The sequence below is a fragment of the Alosa pseudoharengus genome, unplaced genomic scaffold, assembly GCF_046254945.1.
Source record: "Alosa pseudoharengus isolate Yale_2024_CS ecotype anadromous, Long Island Sound unplaced genomic scaffold, YU_APseudo_1.1 YU_APseudo_1.1_scf_3, whole genome shotgun sequence".
NCBI classification, from domain to species: Eukaryota; Metazoa; Chordata; class Actinopteri; order Clupeiformes; family Clupeidae; genus Alosa; species Alosa pseudoharengus.
The window spans coordinates 37,613,809-37,631,794 of record NW_027468718.1 but is presented as its reverse complement, the minus strand read 5'-3'; the positions used below and the strand labels follow the sequence as shown (position 1 = coordinate 37,631,794).

The 17,986-nt window shown below is 38.7% G+C and overlaps 3 protein-coding genes across 5 annotated transcripts in view; 1 reads left to right on the top strand and 2 right to left on the bottom strand.

The window, feature by feature from the left end:
• plekhm3 (pleckstrin homology domain containing, family M, member 3) overlaps window positions 1–12,457 on the top strand; it is a 63,630-nt gene extending 51,173 nt beyond the window's left edge. Inside the window, exons 7-8 of the mRNA XM_076264213.1 lie at window positions 2,212–2,369; window positions 11,870–12,457. Coding sequence (XP_076120328.1) covers window positions 2,212–2,369; window positions 11,870–12,041 — 330 coding nt within the window. The 3' untranslated portion in view covers window positions 12,042–12,457. The remainder of the gene's footprint in view (window positions 1–2,211; window positions 2,370–11,869) is intronic.
• Window positions 1–17,986, bottom strand: part of vwa8 (von Willebrand factor A domain containing 8) — an 833,026-nt gene that overhangs the window by 436,043 nt on the left and 378,997 nt on the right. The gene's annotated exons all lie outside the window — the stretch shown is intronic.
• cln5 (CLN5 lysosomal BMP synthase) overlaps window positions 15,730–17,986 on the bottom strand; it is a 37,444-nt gene continuing 35,187 nt past the window's right edge. For 2 of the 3 annotated variants that reach the window (XM_076264202.1, XM_076264204.1), the window contains one exon: window positions 15,730–16,562. In XM_076264202.1, the coding sequence (XP_076120317.1) occupies window positions 16,075–16,562 (488 nt within the window). In that variant the 3' untranslated portion in view covers window positions 15,730–16,074. The remainder of the gene's footprint in view (window positions 16,563–17,986) is intronic. The other variant, XM_076264203.1, reaches the window with a different exon arrangement.

The following is a 17,986-nucleotide window of genomic DNA, read 5'->3' as shown; positions in this document are numbered from 1 at the left end:
ACTGCAGAAGTTAACTAGCATTTTGCACAGATACAGTAATTTCTGCCACTTTCACAGGACAAGTGTCATCATCCTTCTGTTTAAATCTAATTGACTCTTGTAATGCATGCAACACCCATTGATGATGACACATCTTTGGTTCTCGTCGAAATTGGTGGAAACTGGTTCAAAGGCTGGTTCACTAGGTAGCACCAAGGTTCAAAGAATTCTGAATGGAACCGGTTCAATAAAGCATTCTCTGACGGTCGAAAAAATGCCAATGTGCAGTATTTTCCCTCAGTAATGAGCTGTATTTTTAACAAATTCATTAAACATAGGTGTAGTTGTGGAATGGAATAAGAAATACCCCCCGCTATGTTCGCTATGTTTTGTCTTTACTCAAAATATTCGGTTACACTTTACTTGACAGTAGACATAGGAGTGACATGACACTGTCATGAACGTGTCATAAACAAGTCATAAACGTTTATGACAACGCTTCTGTTATTAAGTGACATTCGGTTTTTGTCATAAATTAGGGTTAGAGTTAGGGTTAGGTTTCATGTCTCATGACAGTGTCATGTCACTCTTCTGTCGATACTGTCAAGTAAAGGGTTACCAAATATTCCAGTATGTCTTGCAATGTCTATATTAGGTTTACAGGAGTTTAACTAACATACAAGTGAATAAATAGCATTTTGCATTGTATACATGTTTCTGGTTTTGGATAATGGTAGGGTTACAAATAGCATAATGCTTCAATGCAAAATATTTTCACTGTATGCATCATACCACAATTATATATTGTATACTATGGTGAGGACACATATAAGTTAAGTTGACTGGTATTTTGCAGATGCTTCTATTCAAAGCTACATGGGCTTCCACCTGACCGATTGTCAGGCGGTGACATTAACGCTGCTCCACTATGCCCACAATGCTTCATCTTCTGTAGTAGCTCATTTTGGGGTTATAACATTACCTAAGAAAACAGCCACTTCAGTTTCCATTAATCCTTTTCTTAACTTATTTGTTAGTTAATTATACCTGCGACTGATATCTATGTACACACCAGAGCCACCCTTTGTTTGTGGGAAACTTCTAACAATCTGATCTGACGCTTGTCCGAAGTGAGTGAGTCTGGTGATACCATTCGTATGCATGGAAGTACTTCACCAGAAAATGAGACCTGTTCCACAATGGCATGTAATTTTTGTGCAGCTGTACATGTTGTGTGCAGGTAGCTGTAAGTATAATAAGAACACGTATGCTGTCAATAACCATGTAAAGAAATGAAATATTTGCTGCCAACAGCTAGCACTATTAGTGATCACCAGCACTGTACTGGTACATTATTACTGTTATGAAAAACTTGTCACCTTGACAATGCATGCATATTTGGGGGTCATTTTATGCATGATACATAGCTTTGAAAGAGCCTTGTGTTAAAGGTTGGCAGTCAGCTATTGTGCACATGCAGTTTTGACAAATGACTCTTCTGTTCTTTTTGTAGAGCACTATGGGAAATATTTTTTTTATTTATTTCGGCATCAGTGGTGTGGAAACATGCCAGAAACATTTTACATCACCCAATACCAAATTACCTTTGTGGACCTTCTAGTATGTTTGGCACCACTGACTTCTATTAAGGCCTTAGAATTGTTAGTGTTATCATATGTATTTTGTTTTACCCATATTGTGGATGTATTTCAATGGGATGATAAAAAAACATGGTTTTTGAGGAACATGGAATATTAAATGTTAAGAACTTTTCAGTACAATGATATTGCATCTATGGATTAATGGGGTAAAGTCTTGTAGCTTTGTAACTAACACCATTGGATTCCCTGACCCTGACAATGTGGGTTTAGCAGTTAAAATCAACATCCCATTCACTTTTTGATCTAAATTACGGAAATAAATTAACTTTTACACAATACACTTGCAAACAGTTTGAGGAGGTAGTTCTCCGTGAACATGTTGGAAGTTGGACGGAGTTACCATTGAGATGGAATGTTTACACAAAATCATTCAAATTGAGCTGTTCATAAAGACATATTCGCCACAAACATTCACCTCTGTTCAAGGAAATTGAACGCACATCACATCTCAAATCTAAAGCATGACCAATGAAAAATAAGTACTTTTTGTCTTTGATTTATGCTATTTGTATGTGTGTTTGTTCTTTAATCTTTCTCCTTCTCTTCCTTCTGTTTCTATTATTTTATTTAGGTTATTGATGGAAAGCTAGCCCCATTCCTGTCGAAAGTGATCAAGTTTGCAACCTCTCATGTCTACAGCTGCAGTCTGTGCAGTGAAAAGGGCTTCATCTGTGAGATTTGCCAAAATAGCCAAGTCATCTACCCCTTCCAAGAAAGTGCCTCCAAGAGGTGAGTCATCAGCGCTGGAACAGTCGTCAAATTCAGACTTTTGGCTTCATACAGATCTATCTCCTTATATTAGTGCCCAATGCATCTGTTCTTACAGGCTCTTTTCTTTCTACAGGACTGCATGATTTTATGTATGCATGATGTTAAGTGTTCCACTGAATATGCTTTGCAAAACAAGTTTGGAGTTGTATTCCCACCATTATGATCATGTTTGTTAATAGCCATGTTTGTTACAGTGCCTGCATGTGACCATGCAGGTTTACTTGTTTTGGTAGATGTAAACAGTGCAAAACAGACCTACTGTCTCCTCTCCTGGTAAGAAAATTGGAGCAACTGAACAGTCAGTGCGCAAATTTGGTCCTAAATTTAGTAGGAGTAGTCATAAATAAGTGTAATTTATTAAGTAGAAAAAATACATTTTTATTTTTGGACATTTCTAGCCATTATATGACGGAAATTAGTTGGAATGAGAGAGATGGGGAGTAGGTTTGGAAAATTACTTCCTGTGGGCACGTCAGCCTGTACAGGAGTTGGACAATGGAACTGAAAAACTGGCCAAAATAATGTTTGAGGTTTCAAGCCTATGTTGTGTGACCTGAAGTGCGTTCGTCGTCAAACAGTGGCAAACGTTGGTGGCAAAGCCACAGTTTTCTTTTAAGTTTTAAATTTGAATGTTCCAGTTTGTTTTAAACTGTAAACAAAAATGGCAAACAGAAAGTGCATTTTATTAGCTACAGCCGCAATTATTATCGATGAATTAACAGAAGAAAACGGACTTGACGTAGTAGATTTGATACAAAGTTGCTTACAGACACGGAGAGAATGTGACACTACAAGAATAGAGGGCTACGTCTCCGTGGTTGTCCCTGCCTACTGCAATGTCACATTCAGGGAGCATTTTTGGATGCATAAGACTACAGTTGAAGTAAGACTGTAGTAGAGATAGATATTAAAATGCTTGTGACCCAAACGTAGGAAATATAATTTATGCCTGATTGACACAGTCATGGAAATTAGGTTTACCAGTATGGTTTGGCTATTGTTGTTTATCAAAAACTTTTATCCAAACAAAATAGGCTAGGCTTAAAATAACATGTTAGGCTTTGAGTTAGGCTAGACTACTGTAGCCTACTTCAGTGCAAAATAAATATAAATAATTACATGTCTTTATTAAAAATAAAATAAAAACACAATACTAGTTCATACCTGGTTTATTTCAGAAACTCTATCAAGACTTTGGACCAATTCTCAGCCAATATAGTGAACCCCCTATTGAACTGCAAATTCTGTCAACGTTGTGGCTGCTGGAGAATCAACAGTCATTTCGAGGAGTGGCTGATAGTTTATAATTATAATAATAATAATAATATTTATTTATATAGCACTTTTCAAGCATTGAGCACAAAGTACTTACAGACAAACATGAAGAGCATTTTTCTATGCACAAAGTGGAACAAAAGTGCTTCATACAAAAGACACAAACAAACAAAAATGCCTACCGGAGCGGCATAATCGCCAGCGTACACGTGGCGAAACGTACAAGACGGACAACAAACAAAAAAATAACAAATAATAAAATAAATGAATAAAAACAAATAAACAAATAAAAAGACATTTTAAAAAGAAAACTCATGTTAACTTAGTCCAGTTGGTTGCATCTAGTTAACCGGCTGTATAGTCCAAGGGCAATGATGAAGGCACACAACTGTGTCCAACCCGGAGGATTTAACATTATCCTGGCAGTCTGGAGAGCACTGGAAGCAATGAACAGTCTGAAGTCGTATATATCTGAAGTCTATAGATCAGCAACTCGGTGGACATTGACAGCGACCGTTTGTTGTTTAGTGAGATCGCTGTCGTCAGAGTTCTTCAAACTTGCTTCTAACGTTATTCAATCCAGACTCCAGGCAGCAGAGCATGGCAGCTCGCAGGTTTGGAGTAAGCAAGGGCAGTTTGCACCATTATTTCATTCTGGAGGTTGGGGTTCTGACCACATTAGCTCCGCTATATATCTGCTGGCCATCACCTGATCAGAACCCTGTTCTTGCAGAGAAGTTTGACAGAAAAGGAGGTTTCCTGGGTGTGATAGGGTGTATTGATGGCACCCACATACCCATTAAAGGTCCATCAACATACAGAGATTCCTACATTAACAGGAAGTTCTATGCAAACTTTCAATTACAAGCAGCACACAGGAGCCAAGAGTTTACATACATCCACACAGGCAATGCAGGGTCAGTACATGATTCACGTGTCTACAGAAACAGTGACTTAAAAGCTATGTTGACTGCACGACCTCTCCCTCCCCAATACCATTTACTCTGTGATTCAGCCTACCTTTAAGATACCAACCTGCTTGTCCCTAGGGACAATGGACATCTAAATGAGCATCAAAAGCGATATAACAATGTGCATAGTTCGACAAGAGTCCACATTGAACGTGCATTTGGAATCCTGAAAGTGCAGTCGTCTCTATTTGCATATCTCGACATGGTTCTTCTGGAAACAATCCCCAAAGTGATAGCCAGCACCTGTGTCTTACACAATTTAATTTTGACCTTTGAGGGAGAAGATGAAACTGTCAGTGTGGACAGTGCACAGATGAATCTCCTCCTGCTGAAGATTTAACTAGGGGAACACAGAGGATTACAGCAGAGCAAAAGAGAGATGACATTGCTACATTTCTATAACACCAATTTAATCAGTAATTTTTAGGCAAATGTGTGCTGTATTTTATGTATTACATAACAATTGTGTATTATTATTATTATTAAGTGTGCTTGCTGAAAGCAGCATATTGTTATCAGTCACGCAAGCACACATTTGTATTATTATTCCTTTCAGCCCACTTTTTTGGCCAGCTCCTGCCCCTAGGCCTTTTGAGATATTGACACCGTTCCAACTCTAATACGTTGCTTGAGAAGATGGCGTCACTGACCCATGTCGTTCTTCCGCCATATTGGATTTAATAGAAAGTGAAACCAAAGTTTCACAGGTCACAAATTTGGTCCGATCTTCATCAAACTTGACGTACATGATCCTTGGACCAAGCCTCACAAAAGTTACTAGAAGGATTTTTGATTTTCGGAAGCGTTTGGCTGTCACAGCCAAACTAAATCGCCGGTTTAGCCGCGAAACAGGAAGTAGGGTATTATCTCAGGAACGCTTTCACGCATCGAAACCAAACTTTGTACATGAACTCGAGACTCCAATGTGAGTGCACAAGATCTAAAAACAAAAACATTCTAAAATCTTTTGACAAATCCCACACAGCTATTTTAAATGACCATCATCTCAACTATTCCTGACGTGACTCATTCCAAGTGTACACAGTTTCTACCCAGCCTTGCCACGCTCATCAATGTAGTGTTCTGCTATGGGATAGTATGGACTTACGAACTGAAAGAACAAGGAGATCATTAGCTATATATAGCTGACATATTACAGTAATTTTCACATCCATGGTGTTCAAATCTAACTTATGATTATTGTTTAATGTCATGATGGGAGAGTATTATTTAAAATGTATGCAAATTCATTTACAAGAAATTATGTATTATTGTGCTGTTTTGTTGTAAAGACATGCAAGGCATTCTGGGCCATGTAATAGACAAGCAGTTGTCGCCAGAGTTTAACTTAATTTCCATACTCATGAATATAAATAGGAACCTAGGGACAATAATCAGCCATCTCTGTTATGAGAACGAGCTGGTAATCACTCACTGAAGAGGGAAACTATCGATAAAAAAGGTTGTTTACTCTAGAGTAGGGATGTCACGGTAAACCGGTTTTACTATTAACCACAGTGTGAAACGTCACAGTTAATAAATCGTGAAAGCTCTCCTACACCACCTTTCCGTTCCGAATGAGATCAGCCACCCCCCACCCCCCCCAAAAAAAAACGATGCACAGCAATACCCTGACATTTTAAACATATTACAATTCCTAATTTTTTATTGATACTAAGAATAACAGTGTTGTTTTGCAGTACAATGTGTTTCTAGTGCCTTGCCTCGCCTAGGCGTGTGTTTCTAGTGCCTTGCCTTGCCTCCCCTAGCCTGCGTCCTCCTCACACACTTTCAAGCAGCAGCTGTCATGCCAAATACAGTGATACATGGCTGCTAGTTTAAGTGGTGCTGAGGCTGCCCAGCAACAAATAATAATAGGCCAATGTTAAGTTTTAAATTTACTCACTTGCATCTGTCAAGTTTGTTTAGCTAACCTACCTAGGCTATGAGATTTAGTTAATTTAGGCCTACTGTTGGGTTTAATGACATTTCAGAAATGGGCTACACAACCTATTGGCAAACGTTTACATCTGGAGTTACTCGCTAACTATCTCGCTAGCTCACGTCATGTCATTTAAGTACTGCTCACCAAAATCATAAAGGAACATTGTGAGTCACTTATCTCTTCTATGATCCCAGAAAGATTTTCTTCGACTTTTTTTGAACATTTATTTTATCTAATGACAAAAAGAACACAATGAATTGCATCCACATATCCTTACGTACTATGCGTAACTATTTTTCACTAGCCTAAAACTGTTCGACTGAAGGCTAATTACTTTCACATATTTCTTACAGTGACAGGCACTCAATTAGACCTAGACACCACAAATGTGCACTCAATTAAACCTACACATCACATTAATGATATGCTTAAGGGTAATAGATTATTTTAAATCTAAATATTACTAAATATTCTTACCTAGACTGTACCTTAGATACTGTTAAGTGACATAGCAGGCAGCAAGATGCAACGTTAACTAGCATAACAGCTATCAGCTAGCTTCTAATCTTATCGTTTCATTACGTTGGTGACGTACATCGTTCGAGACGAGAGATGTAGTCCACTGAGCGGATTCGTACAAAACCAACATAACTTTTGAAGTCTATCGAACAACAGTACTTTCTTGACGTGAAAAATTATCTTTTAAATTCACACACATCATATGTGAAATTCGTGGCACAATTCAAATGGGACCAAAAAATAATTGTTATCTCTCCATTAACTCCCGTTAATGGAGAGATAACAATTTTTTTGAAACAATTTTTTTGAAAGACAGGTCCCTTGTAGCGGAAGTAAAACGGAAGTCACTGGCACACTCAACCGGGACCAGAAAATAATTTCTTTTTCGCCATAGACTGGCGTTCAAATTTTTTTGAAAGATAGGTCCCATGGAGGCAAGTGGAAGTGGCGTCACTTGCGCACTCTATAGCTAAGCTCGCTGCATTTCACCCTTCGCTAAGCCACACCCAAAAACCGCCACAGGCCAATCGTGGCTTAGCAACCCGTCACTAGACACGGGAGGTCTGACAAGCTTTTTGAGTTTTGCCATGTTAACCTGTGGAGACTGAAGGCCTGTGGGTCATGAAGGGCACTTATTTGGATGTGTGGTGCCCTAACCCACGTAAAGACACAGTAAAATAACATGTTACACTATAGAAACATAATATAATTGCGAACACATATTGTTCTAACTATAAAAAATGGCATATTGCATGATATTTCCATAACCGCGAGATACACGCTTCACGATAACGGCAAGAAGTTGTTAACAGACGTTCACCAAGATGTATAGCCCATCAGCAATCTATTAAAAATAACACCTATTTGAAGTACCATTCATGATCTGTCATCATGATATTGAAGTTGTGGGAAGTACATCTTAAATTATATGTTTCTTTCGTCCCCCATGCCTGTTCCATTCATTCTGGCCAGGAGAGTCGAATGAAACAAAAGCGCATTCGACTTCTGCTTAAATAACTCATGAACGGTTTTGTTCAGAGATGAAATTCCAACTGTATTTGACAGAGGACAGATGTAGGTTGCTAGTGACAAAATATTAGCTTTCAGTGTGGTACGATGTCTTTGTAAATTACATTTCATTGAAAAGTCCCGGTTCTCCCCCTATGTAATAGACGTGCAGGGTGCTAAAGCTTGTCAGGCATAGCAACAGTAACTAAGAAGGGCGGGACTTAGCGAAGGGTGCCATGCCTTCCGCCGGCCCTGATCTAGCCTATTTCATGTTTCCATTATCTACATCCAAAACAAATGTTGAATGCACAAACTGAAAATACTAGAACACTAGTGTTAAATTATCCAAAAGGGAAATGCGGATATAGTTTACAAAGCAGAGTGATTATTTTATTATTACTACTATGCAGTGTCTTACTGTGAAAAAACAGCAATAAATAACCTTTAAAGATCAAAACCTCTAAAGAATGTGTTTGTTTGATTTTATACATTAGTATTGTTGTGAAAAATATTCACGCAAAACAATCGTAATAATCGTAAAATCATGATTATCCTTCAGACAATTATCGTACCACCAAAATCTCTAATCATGACATCCCTACTCTAGAGCATCGAAGGTTTGAGCATCAAAGGTTTGCCCCTGAAGCTAGACGATAGAACGAGCAGGAACTGTAACTGGAATTGGCAAGAGTTCAGAGCAGTTGTCAACTAAAACAGCAAACTGGTAGGAAAAAATACTTATTGATATCTGGTAAAGTTAATGCCACTGTTATGCCTTTTACTATTATTAATGCATGGAGTCGAAATTTAAGGGTTAAATATGCTTTAGATGTGTTAGCATAAAAATCACGATTATCAATGTTAATGCTAATAAACAAAGCAAATGAATGGGCTAACTTTACTAGCCTACTTTTAGGAGGGATGTGGTCTCTGAAAATGTAGGCTATTTTCCTAATCAAACTATCTTGCTAAGGCGACATGTTTGGACACTGATGTTGTTCATAGACAGTAAAACATATGGACAGAGTCATCACGTAGACGTCAGTCGAGATGGGTGAAGCAAATTTAAACCGTTTCCTATTGGTCGACAAGGCTTTCTGCGCAGGCTCAGGGGACGTAAATGCGTAGGCACGTAGTCTGACTCGTGTAACTCTTGTGATAGCTGCAGCGAGAGATTGGGTATGTAGCCCCTTACTTCGTTACCACCACGTCTACATTTACTTTTCTTAAATGTCCTAGTTGTTCGTAGATAAATGTGATTTCATATAAACAACACTCGCCACATTCATAGCCTACTGTCTTAAACTTCTCTGAAATGTTGTGGTCCGATGCTTTCATTCTTATCCAGAGAATACGGTTATTTTGCTCCTGTGCAATGCTTTCATGGTCGCATGCTCATTACGTAAATTACGTCACGTTAGCATTGATTTTGGAAAAAAGTTTATTATTCAGCCGGTAAGTCAGTTACGAGGTTATGACGCCAATCACACAATGTTGTATTACTCCGAAAATAGAAAAAGTTCATATAAAGGCTTAAAACGCTTCAGCTGTAACGTTATTTGATGTCAAAGTGGCGCCAAATTGTATGGGGTTCAATGGGATGGCTAGGTGGAACTGGTCTACTATTTAGCCTAAGATCCGCCATAGTGTCTACGCTCTCCGAACGTTCGCCTGCCCCCTTGATGTTGTTTGCCTACTATAGCTATGGAGCTATGGAGTTACTAGCCAACTATAAGCCAGCTAGTGGTCTCTGAAAATGCATTTAAAAACCAGTTTGAATAGCCTTAATTATTTACATGTATTCTAAAGTTTGTCATCATGTTATGTTCCTTAGAGCAATGTATGCCAGTAATGTTGTGAGTATTGTCACAAAGTTTGCTTAGAAAGATTAGAACTTCACGATAGAGCACTCTTATTATTTTGTAACTTCTATAACTCGTGAACAATGCTGCTGCCCTCTTAAAATGTCTAATTTACATCTGTCCTATGTAAGCATATGTGATATTATTTGGCTTTATTACACATGATTCTGGCGATTTATAACATGTGCAAAGACGTGGCATATTCATAATTAGATGTCACGTTGGTGAAAATATTTCCCCTTGCACTTTTAATGTTAATGCATGTGGACTTCCTTCTCCAAATTGATGTTATGTTTCCATCTTTGATGATTATGAAGATGTATAAGAAGCATTTATTGGATTATGCTTTATGATTATCATGAACCATTTTGCACTGGCCGCTTATGAATTATTGTAAGGCGACAGTGGGAGGAGTGTATCACTTGTGCAGGCACAATCCAACGTGGGTTGGTATTTAGAAGCAGCCGCCTGCATAAAGGTGTGTACCGCAGGGTTTTATGAATACAAATATTTTTGTGTGTATGTACATTGTAAGTTTTGGGCATATGCAGTGTTTTATGTTTAAATCTATGGTGTTTTTTTATATATATAAATGAGGCCTCTGGCCACTGTTTAGGAACGGTCCAAAATCCCTCTGGCCACCATGCAGGACTTTTATCTCTCATTCCCAAGATAAGTTGATGCAGTATTGCAAAAGGAGGCCCTACATACTAATAAATTGTTATCTAAAGCTAGATATTTCAGTTTCATTGTATGTGGTGCAGGACAACGAAGCTACCAGTAAGCTACAGTGTGCTCCTTCTTGTCTTCAAAGCACAACATAATCTTGCACCCTCTTATCTTTCAAGCCTCCTGACCCCTTACCAACCAACCCGCACCTTACGCTCCACTGCTATCCACCCCCACTGCACATCTCCGTTACATGGGTGACAGGGCCTTTAGCATGGCTGGCCCCAAACTCTGGAACTCCCTCCCACTTGCACTATGTCAAAGCACTTCCCTGTCCACCTTTAAATCCATGTTAACTCACCTTTTCACTCTTGCTTTTCCTTCCTACTTATAACCATGCCTCCTCCATCCCACTCGCTCCTCTATTACTGTTTTATTTTATTTTATTCTACTTTTGTTGGCAATGTTGGTCTCCTGCTGAATGTATAGTGTGTTTTACTAAGTGTACTGTGCCTGTATATTGCTTTTATGTCTATGTTCTCTTGTATACTGTCTCTGTTTGATGCTTTTATGCTAATATTATGCTACTCTTATGTCTATGTCCTCTTGTCTTATTGTACAATGTCCTTGAGTGACTTGAAAGGCGCTTTAAATGTATTATTATTATATTTATTACAATTCTCCTAAATAAAGTACATTTAGAATGTAGAGAGAAGTGTTGAGCACGTAAATCGCAAGTCAGTGTGTAGGAGATGCATAATAGAAAGTTTGTCATTTTTTAACTCAATATTTTTTAGTCATTGAGATAAGGATTGACAAGATTCTAACAGCACTAATGTTATTATTGATTTTGCTTATCAATACAACTCTATCAATTCCTAATGTGTGGAAAAAAGTAGGCCTACACAGGTTTGCAAAATCAAAGCGGGTTGCCCACACAGACTGTACAGCTCAATAATATTTGATGATCCATTTTATGTTACTGAACAATAATTAAGTTCAGATTTTATTAGGAAGACTGTTCAGACTACTGTAGGCCTACTTTTTTCCCCTCTGAGAAATGTGATCATACATGTTATTAGCAGAATCAATAATGGCATCAGTATTGATGAAATCCATTCCCATCCTTAGTGCTTGCACAGTAAGTATAGAGCCTTCCTGACAGTTCTAACTTTGGTACCTGTAAAATATGATTCTGTGTGTTTGTAGGTGTGAGGGCTGTGGTGCTGTCTTCCATGCTGAGTGCTGTCTACGAGGGCAGTCATGTCCACGTTGTGTGCAACGGGAACTACATAAGAAGCCAGCGTCTTTCTGGAGGCGACTAGATACTGATGACAGTCCTAACAACAGTGTCCTTGGCTACTTTGAGTTGGGCAGCTGAGGTCCAAAAACCATCAGAGGCCAAGAAGCCAGTCTCACTAAAATCAGAGCCACTGAGGCAGCAAAGACAACCACAGCATTCTCTAAAGCAAGAGAGTACCATGTGGCTATGCTATACAATAGACAACTGATTCTTATACTTATTCTCACAGTCACAATACATATTCATTATGGACTCCTTCCTACACTCAAATAAAGGGAAAACCTATATAAAACAATTATTAATATTATGTTTGGACTTACAGTTATGGCAGACTGCACAGATGGGGTTTCATAACCCAGTGGCTTTTAAATTAAACCTTAATCACACCTCCACAACAATAACACCATGTGATGAACATGTGTGATGTTTATATGGGTTAATACAGTGATGCCATGAAAATCAACAAGACAATAAAAGACTAATTTGGAGTGTAATTCTCCTGGAACTGCCACGATGATTCACCACAAACTTCTACCAGCAATTAACTAAGCTGATTTCTTTTCTTGAAGCCGTATGGTCATTTGTGAAATCATTGAACTTTAAAGTTGAATTTTTGAAACAGGGCAGACGTCCAAAAAAAAAGGGGGAAAAATCTCAACACACAGCAAATTTGATGACCTTACACAAATCATACTCTGTTAGACATGTAATTCCAGTAATGTTAGGTGAAGGTTTCTCTACAAGTCACCAAAAAAACTCGGCCCAAAATGTAAGCTCCCAGGGTCAGACAAGACTTTGGCATGATTTACCAGACTTCAGATTGCCCATTGTCAGAAACCTTTTTTTTTTTTTTTTTTAAATAATGCACCTACAAGCTCTCCCTTTAAGACACAATTCTTAAGACTTGATCCTTCCTGTACTCTGGATTTTTTATGTCATCCTTCAAGCCTTACCCTCAGGATGAGATTAAAATGTCATAAATTCCCACATTTAGCCCACATTGCACTATGGTTGTCACACGATGTGTGTGTTTGTATGTGTTTAAAAATAAATAGCTAAAACTATTTCAACACCCCCCCCCCCCCCCCCCAAGACTACAGACTAAAAGAAATTAGTGTTGAAATGCCTCATAGAAGTTCAATTGATATCATCAGATTCAATAGCAATATATTCAAGTATCCAAAAGGTAAAAAGTGAATGCAGTCATATGCATTTTGTATGCTCTTGTTTGATTGGAATGAAGCATGATGGAATATTCAAAGAGTGTTTGTTTGTTCATTTGATTCTGTATTTATTTATTGGGGGACTAGCAGTGAAGCTTCTTTCTTCCGTGATGGGAGTCTCTGGCAAGCCATATGAACCCATATGGCAACCTATAGAACCCTATGGTGAAAAATTGTGAAATTTGGCACACGGATTGGGGACAGTCCTCTGACTCATTTCAGCATGTTTCATGTCTGCTCAAGATCTCTAGTGCCACTAATAAGTCAAAGTTAGAGTTGCATCTATGCACGTAACTTTTGAACCATAAGCCTGATTTTCAAAAACGGTGCACTGTTGGATTCCTTGGGTCAAACTCAACAAGTTCAGTGCTCTCAATGACGTAAATTTTCGCCATATCGGATCTAATTAAAAAAGGTTGAGTCTTGACTGGTCACAGATTTTGTTCATTCTTCTCAACATTTTGCACAAATGATCTTCAGCCCAAGCCTCACAAAAGTTACTAATTGCCATTTTGATTTACAATTGCACCCAATACAGCCGATCAAAACCGCCAAACAAGAAGCAAGTGTATGTCTCAGCAAAACTTTGATGAATCAAATCTTAAAGAAGCCCTATGCAGGTCTGGTTATTCCTTCGCTGTTTCTGGGTTTTCGCCTGATTTGGGCTCGCATTTTTCACGACATAGCTCCCCCTGCAGCTTCGGTAGCAAGTGAGTGCTACGCTAAACCACCACTAGCTAGCGAGCTAGCCATCAATAAACCAAGCTAAAACATAGGGCTCACAATAACACGGTCGAGCAAACACATCGTTCAAGAGACTATCAAATCACATTACAAAAACGAAGTTCACCCAAGGGTAGGCTACTTACAATTTCAACAGCAACAAAGCCAAGTCGGAGTCCGTTTTGCAGTCTTCTTAGAAACTACAATCTGACTAAATTTTCGAGGCGCGATTGGACACTTCCGCCGAGTTACATCCGGATGTGTTCGGACCGCGACCATAAAGTTGCATATTCGTTTTTTCCGCGGAGAAGCACTAGAGGGAGACGAAGCACCCACCAAACGACCCAAAAAGTGTTGTAGAACCATCAGAACGACTGTCAACCTGCTACCTTTGCTAAAATTGTTGCATAGGGCTTCTTTAACTTGGTACATGGAGTTGGAACCCAATTGACCTTATGCACGGAAGGCTCTTTAGCCAGCTCATTTATTTCCGGTGGAGCGTCAATATCTTGTTTGGGACAATAACAATTTTAACACACACATAAATCCTTATACATTGCAACATGCTGATTCACTAGGTGCAACACCCAACTGGGCCCGTGTAGACACTAATTACATTAACGATAAAGGCAGCTACAACACACCTGGCTCCACCGAAGATAAATGAGCAGGCTAAAGAGCCTTCCGTGCATAAGGTCCATTGTAAGGAATTTTGCAATATTTGGCCTCTGGGGGTGTTGCAATAAACAGTAATGCATTTTTGTGAATATTTGTTTGCATTCTAATGTTAATTCTGTTGTCTTATTGGTTCACTCCAATCAGACCTCCATGTTTTTTTAGTTTTTTTAATTAAGAACTTTATTCCATGTACCTATGTATTATATTTGCTATTTTTTATTTGCTCATAAAACATCACAGATAGTTTACATAATACCATTGGGTTATCATTTTAAAAGTTAATTTAAAAAATATTTTGCTTCTTTTGTTGATAGATAGAAATTGAGGGCAAATGGTGTTTTCTTCATTCTTCATCCTCCAGACATAATCACTGGTCAGGAGGCCCAAAAAGTTCTAGTTTTGTTCCGTCGCTCCACAGAATTAACTGCCAACCCTATTGTCACTCATTTATATGGTTTTAGTTCAGTATTCTGTTTTGTTTATATACAACAGTAGTCTGTTTGGATGAGGAAGAATGAATACCCTGAAAGGTGCACCATGTTTAAAGTGGTGTCAAACTCATATTAGGTAGTGGGCTGGATTTGTTGGAATGAGACCTTGTGGGGGCCTGTCATTGTCATGGAAATTAACATTTTTCTGCATGGGTATCAGAGTGTTATTTGAGATATCACTTATGAGCAAACAAGTACAAATAATGTCATATACTGCCATTTCTCTCTTGAAATGCCCTACTTCCATGTTAGTTTCTCAGCTTCTTCCTTCCTGAGGATGGTTTGTAGTGCTAGGTTTAATCAATGTATCATATCATAGAGATGTTGCTCATTGAAGACAACTAGAGGTGAATCTTTTTTTCTAATTTTCCCTTCCTACTGTACCTAAACATGGGGGGCCGTATGAAACCTGCTGGCGGGCCTGATCTGGCCCCTGGGCCATATGTTTGACACCTGCTCTAGGCCTATTTTGCTTCTTCTGGCACTGATAATCAGCTGCATATAAAGGGGTAGGTATAGTCATTCAAATATTTGGACTGACTTTGTAAAGTGAGTAAACTTGAGTCTATTGTCCATTAGAAATGGATATTTCTCAGAAATGCTTTCACACATACATACATATTTTGAGTTGATTGGCAAAAGGACACAGGCAAATTTTAATGCATTTATTTTTTTCATGGCAACAATTCCCAAATCATTCCAAGATGAACAATTAATATGAACTAGCTTGCTAACCTTAGGTATTGCTCTGTCAGCACACCAAAGATAAGACTAGCTATTGTGAGGCCTTCGCTGCTGGTTTCAACACTCTTTGACTAGACATAGACAATGCACATATCCATTACCGTAGACAAGGCTTGAGGTGGGGGTGGATACAGGGGCTGCCAAAGAAATAAATGTTAATGAAACATATTCACAGTGCATACGTTCAATAAAAACAATGACATGGATATGCACATATAAGATGTAAAACCTCACTTCTAACTTGATTCTCAGTCAAGGCAAAGGAATTTCCTCATACGTGATTTGAACATATGGTGGCTTCATGGGCAGGTGCCAATATTGGAAGTTATAGAACAAATAGAAGCTTTTCTCCAAGATCAACTTTTCATAGACATAAATGATGCTAATAATGGTATCCACAATAGACTGATGGGGCTGAAATGCATGGTAGAAGTTCCTTATGTCCCAAGCCAGAGATTTCATGGAGGCTTGACCAAAGATGGTATCGTCATCTCCCAAGTAGGTGGGCTCTCCACTGTACAAGTAGATCTTAGTATAGTTTGTTTGCGTTTTGCTTGTGAGCTTAGCACCCAACTCGGATAGCTTTCGATAACTTCGATGCACAAACTGGGAGCAGTCATAGGATTCAAACCATACAGTTGCATTCACACTTGGGTCAGAACGTGCAGTCCAGGTTTCATAGTAAATCCCAGTCTCATTGTCCTCTTGGACCCAACGAGCCATGTCATTGAACTGGTCACCTGACAATGTAAAAAAACCATTACATGTCATCAGAAGTAAAAGCAATTCAGTCATTCACACAGTTTTGAAAATTCCAGGGTTCCCACTAAGTCAAATGTAAAATTCCATGACTTTTCCCTGGCTTTCCCTGACAAAAAAACCTGAATTTCCATGACCTGCTATATAATAAATAAATAATAGTATAAATAGTACAATATACCGACCAAAGATTTCAGAGCAGCTGTGTAGCGTTCAAGAATCTTTTACTTTTTTTTAGAGCAGGAGATGAATAAATGGGCATTGAATAGGCCTAAATAAAGTTGGGCTAACCACTCAAAGTTAATAACCAGATATACACAAATTCTGTGTGGAAATATATTTCTATTAATTACAATTGTTAAACTGCTACATCTAGACCCAAATGTGATGTCTATTCCAGACATGGAAAGCCAGGGAATTCTATAAATATTCCATGACATTACAGAAATCCCATGACCCGTGGGAACCCTGAGATTCCAAAGAAGAGATGACTATTGCAAAGATTTTGTAGTGGTAACTCAAGACTCACAACAATGCTTTACATAATACAGTAACTATATGTCTAATTGATGTAATCAACAAAAGGAAATTATGGGTTTTTGCCTATAGTTGAGTTCTCTACATAAAGCCTAACGAGCACAAATATATTAAGGATAAAACAAGGGAAGGATGTGTTTTTCAGTCTAAAATGGTATGTGGGGTAGCTAGTAGGGACCAAAATAATCTATATGGAAGCAACTGCTGGGCAAAGTCAGTGTTTGACCAAAGCTCTCTTGCATGAACTAACTGAATCATGTGGTGAAAAAAGTCATATAACCATTCCAATGACTCCGAAGCTGTTCAGTTAAGGTAAATTAAAGGGACACCAGGCAAGCCTGATGCTTTTTCTCTACGAAGCACCCCTAGCGTCTGTACGTGTCGATACGTGTGCGAGCCCTCGCTAGGTCTGAAGTTCTTTTCCTTTTCTTTGCATCTTCCGTCAAGGGTTTTCACTGCTTCTTCGCCGGCTCTGCCATTATACACACGTTTGCAACGATCGCTAGCGTTTCGTTAGCCTGCCTCTGTGCTGGGGATGCAGGATGTAAACTGATCCTGCTTCTCGCGATGTCTGAGACTTTGTGAGACTGAAGGTCGGCGGGTACGATACACCGAACTTGCAAGCAGGATATTCTTCCTACAGGCAGTAGGGGCGGGCGAGAGTCTTCATTCGCCATGTAATGAGTCATTTACCGACTTACGAAGATGATTAATTAACACATAAACGTTGCCTGGTGTCCCTTTAAGCTAAAAAAAACTGCATAGTTCCCATTTAATTAAAACAAATTAGGAAACATCCAACCTTTAAGCACACAAATTTTCTTTGTGAATGAATAATGTATCGTAAATAAATAAATGTAGTATCGGT